Source organism: Oryza sativa, chromosome 12 (genome assembly GCF_034140825.1).
Source record: "Oryza sativa Japonica Group chromosome 12, ASM3414082v1".
Taxonomy (NCBI): Eukaryota; Viridiplantae; Streptophyta; class Magnoliopsida; order Poales; family Poaceae; genus Oryza; species Oryza sativa.
Genome location: NC_089046.1, coordinates 20545840 through 20550266, shown reverse-complemented (window position 1 = coordinate 20550266; position 4427 = coordinate 20545840). Strand labels below are relative to the sequence as shown.

The 4427-nt window shown below is 34.4% G+C and overlaps 1 protein-coding gene across 1 annotated transcript; it reads left to right on the top strand.

Annotated features, from left to right (window-relative positions):
* Positions 1-705: 705 nt before the first annotated feature.
* Positions 706-2204, top strand: LOC9266183 (uncharacterized). The gene is made up of 3 exons (XM_015763926.3): positions 706-873; positions 1513-1617; positions 1971-2204. The coding sequence occupies exons 1-3, from the start codon at positions 793-795 to the stop codon at positions 2016-2018; spliced, it is 234 nt and encodes a 77-aa protein (XP_015619412.1). The 5' UTR covers positions 706-792; the 3' UTR covers positions 2019-2204.
* The last annotated feature ends 2223 nt before the right edge of the window (positions 2205-4427 follow it).

Here is a 4427-nt window from a genome sequence, read left to right as displayed (position 1 = left end):
TTATCGCGATGGTAACTGCAACTATAAGAGCAAGAATGGCCATAGAATCAGGCCTACGAGCCATGGTCAAAACAGCTCCTCCCATTGCAGCAGCTCCTCCTTTGCTCTTTACTGTAAACATTCCAAGACAAATTACATGACACTGACAGCTAACTGTTGGATACACAAGAAGTGACTTCTATAATGCTACCTCCATTAATTTCTAAATACTACTTCGTTCTAAAATATAGAGACCATACTAGATTTCTATATTGTCGCCAACATTATATTTTGAGTATTGATTTATTTCTTAATATATTATTACTAACTGCAAAATTAACATGATATATAAATATTTTAAAATACAAATATAATAAAACTCACATATGTTTTTAATTAAACTATTAGTCAAAAAATTTCAGACGATGACTTCCCCAAATGTTTCCTCCAAATCATCTGTTTTTCCTCCAAACCGAGCAAGCTCTAAAGCTAACTTGCTATATTCTGTATCTTCTCTGCGTGCTAAATTAGGAGACCTTCATAATTTCGACACGCATGCTGACATATAGCATATATTATTCACTATAAGCATATATATCTACAGGTTTATTCTCCCACGAAGAAAATAGAGCCACATAATGTTATCCAGGATAAATTCTCTACCACCACTATGATATATGCTTTTTTTTTCCACACTATAAAAGCATGGCCAATGTTACCACTGTAAACTCAAAGAACCAAGAGTGCCACACCTGCAAATTAAACACTACAGATAGAAGAGACCAAAAGAGAACACTTGACACATAATTAACCATGTCTTACAATGGGAGCAGTGTGATGATCAGCCCAGTGGTGCAAGGCAAGGAGCAGACGGACATCATGAACAACATGCAGGTAATCAACATATATATTAAATGTTGCATATATGACTAATACTACTCCCTCTGTCACATAAAATAAAGGGTTTTGAAAGAATGTGACACATCCTAATATTATAAGGGCCCCTTTGATTTGTAGAAAAAAATGTAGGAATTTTGGTGGATTTCAATCCTATGGAAAAAAATCCTATGAAGGCCTTTGAAATAAAGGATTGAATCCTATCCAATCCTTCAAAATTCCTAAGGAATGGGTAATCCTATGCACATTTTGGAGGAAAGTTAGCAAGAGGTCTAACCTCTTGGAACATTTCCTCTGAGTCTATCTCTCTCATCTGATTCCTGTGTTTTTTCTGTGGTCCAATCAAATGGCCATTTCTGTGTTTTTCCTGTGTTTTGCAATCCTCTGTTTTACAATTGTATTCCTACCAGAATCCTGTGTTTTTCCTATTCCTCTGTTTTTTCATTCCTACGATTCAAAGGGGCTCTAAATCTGGATGGAGAGCCCGTCCAGATTGGACTATGATATATTACATCCCTCTAAAATCTCTTATTACGAGACAGAGAAAGTATTTGGCATATATACTTACAGTACGTAGTTAAATTAATATATGATATTAGTGGATCATGATGTGTCCTCCTCAACTATGTTTGCTAGAACCACAACATAGGCAACAGTACCAGTGTCCCTGTGAGTGGCTCATGCTTCAATGGGACCTCATTTCTCAGTGGCAACTCTGTTAATGCGCCAACGCCGCCGCAGGTAAAGAAAAAAGGTCCATATACCTTTTACTTAGGCCAATAATTTTTCTGCAAGTTAATTACTACTCCCTCCATTTCTTAATATATGACGCCGTTTATCTTTTAAAATATGTTTGATCATTCATCTTAGTAATTATTATTTATTTTATTATAACTTGATTTATCGTCAAATGTTCTTTAAGTATGACTTAAACTTTTTTTATATTTGCACAAAAATTTTGAATTAGACGAATGGTTAAACGTTTGTTAAAAAGTCAACACGGCGTCATATATTAAAAAACGGAGATAGACTGTATTTCTTTTTAATTTTAATCGAGGTTATTAACAAAAGATTACTGATGTTATTACATGCAGATGCCAACTTATTCCATTACTGGCATAAGAGGAAACGCAACCTTTTAACCCAGCGAGGGCAAGAGAATACCGACAAGAGCTTCAAAGAACAAATTACAAACGAATGAATCGATTACATGTACTATATAATATACCCAAATAAAAACCGCTTAATGGCGTGTATATGTAATCCTATATGTGTGTGATTCAATAAAATCTATCAGGGGCCAAGCTGCTAAGACCTGTTAATGGAAACACATGGAAAAGTAGCCATCTGTACACTAATTATATATATTATTGTCAAAATTAATGATTCTAATCATGTCAAATAAAAAACAAACCAGAAATTTGAAAAAAAATTATAGATGAAATATTGAAATTCAACTCAATTATTGTTTTGCACTAGCTGTAATACACACAGTTTCTTAAATGTCAAAGATTCAGCACCTCTTTGGATCATATGCTCTGAGAATCTCGCTTAATTTAGACCCTGTTTAGATGGGACTAAAACTTTTAAGTCCCTATCACATCGGATGTTTGAAAATTAATTATAAATATTAAACGTAGACTATTAAATCTTGGACTAATTCGCGAGACGAATCTATTGAGCCTAATTAATCCATGATTAGCCTATGTGATGCTACAGTAAACATTCTCTAATTATGGATTAATTAGGCTTAAAAAATTTGTCACGCGAATTAGCTTTCATTTATGTAATTAGTTTTGTAAGTAGTCTATATTTAATAATCTAAATTAGTGTCTAAATAGAGGGACTAAAGTTAAGTCCCTGGATCCAAACACCACCTTAGGCATCGTTCTCAGCCGTTTAATTTCTAGCCTCAGCTAGAGCATTCAGACAAGGGCACCATCCAAACACAAACCTTATCACCCTTCGGTTCCCTCGTGCATCTTTCTCCGCATGATGTGTGTACAATCGCTTCAATTTTTACAAGCACTAGTGAGACGCTTGTGCGTTGCAACGGGTTTAATTTAGAGATGCAAGTGGGCTAGGGCAAGAAGGTTTTTTTTCCGCTTGTAACAATTTTATTAGTTAATTTATTTTGTACTAACAAATGGCGAATAAGCTATGAATCGTGTTTTTATACAGACAGCGAGTTTTTGACAATATAGATCCCTATTTTCAATTGGCAGAGGGACAAAGGGGAAAAACTCGTTTGGCCAAGGGGAAACATGTCATCGTCATCGCGTACAACATATCTAGATTGGAGGGAACATTCGCTACCCTCAAACGTTTAACCATTAGCATTTCGGCTAAACAAGCCAATGGATTCTTCTAGGGAAGAAATAAAATAGAGTAAATTTCACAAAATTACGGATACTTGGATCAAATTATCACAAAACTATATATTTAAAGTGATGTATCACATAACTATAAATTTAATAATAAATTTATCACAAAACTACAAGTTTAAGGCTAATTATCACAAAACTACTGATTTAATAATAAAATTATCACAAATCTATAGATTTTGCGGTTTAAATCCTTAGCACTAATGTTATGTTGGACTTATAATTGTTCAATTTTTTTATTAATTTATCGATAAACCTTTAATTTTGTGATAATTTTGTTACTAAATATATAGTTTTGTGGTATTTCACCTTAAATATGTAGTTGTATGATAGATTTAGTGTTAAATCGGTAGCTTTCTAATAATTTGATCAAAGTACATTTAGATTTCTGAAATTTACTTAATAAAATATTTCATCCAAGAATAGGGCTCCTTTCGAACACACAAATGTATGATTTTTTGTGCGAACTGGTTCAAACTCCTCCGAAAACGATTTGGTAAAGAGAAAACGATTTTGCTATATATTTGTCGACAAATTTTTCCCCAAAAATTTGACAGATGTAATTACAGTACAATCGTAGTGTAATTACACTGTAACTTGCATGTAATTACACTGTAACTATAGTGTAACTTGTATGTAACTTTCAAAAATCTCTCCATAACATGTTATTTCGGTAAAATGGAGGTCGTGGGAGGCTTTAATCCAACGAAAACCATCAATCCATATCCAAGTAGTAAAAATGAAGGTTATTGAAAAGTAACTTGGCTACAATTAGAGCTTAATATCCTATATCATTGAAGATGAAATATATATATATATATATATAATATAACTATTCGGATTTTTCCGGTCGTCACAAGTCGGACGAAGGGCGCCTTCGTCCCTCGCGGTGCACCTTCGCCCGCAGCCCCCGATTCCCAATCCCTCCAATCCCTCTCACAATCGGATGCAAGGGAAACAATTCCCAAAATCCCCAATCCCTCTCACAATCGGATACAAGGGAAACAATTCCCAAAATCGGCACAACCAAATGCGGGGATTTTTAGTCCGCCCCCCTCCCCAAAGGAAAAATTCCAGTCGAAATTCATCAAGAACACACATGAAACATTCCATCAATAACACACATAACAAACTTTCAACCAAGAACACATGAACCTCCACCGGTAC

What these genes read in the sequence shown, in the direction of transcription:
- LOC9266183 (XM_015763926.3), top strand. Translation starts at nt 793, where the DNA reads ATGTCTTACAATGGGAGCAGTGTGATGATCAGCCCAGTGGTGCAAGGC. An exon ending in ACATCATGAACAACATGCAG is followed by an intron (nt 874 to 1,512) that starts GTAATCAACATA and finishes TATGTTTGCTAG; the next exon opens with AACCACAACATAGGCAACAG. An exon ending in ATGCGCCAACGCCGCCGCAG is followed by an intron (nt 1,618 to 1,970) that starts GTAAAGAAAAAA and finishes TATTACATGCAG; the next exon opens with ATGCCAACTTATTCCATTAC.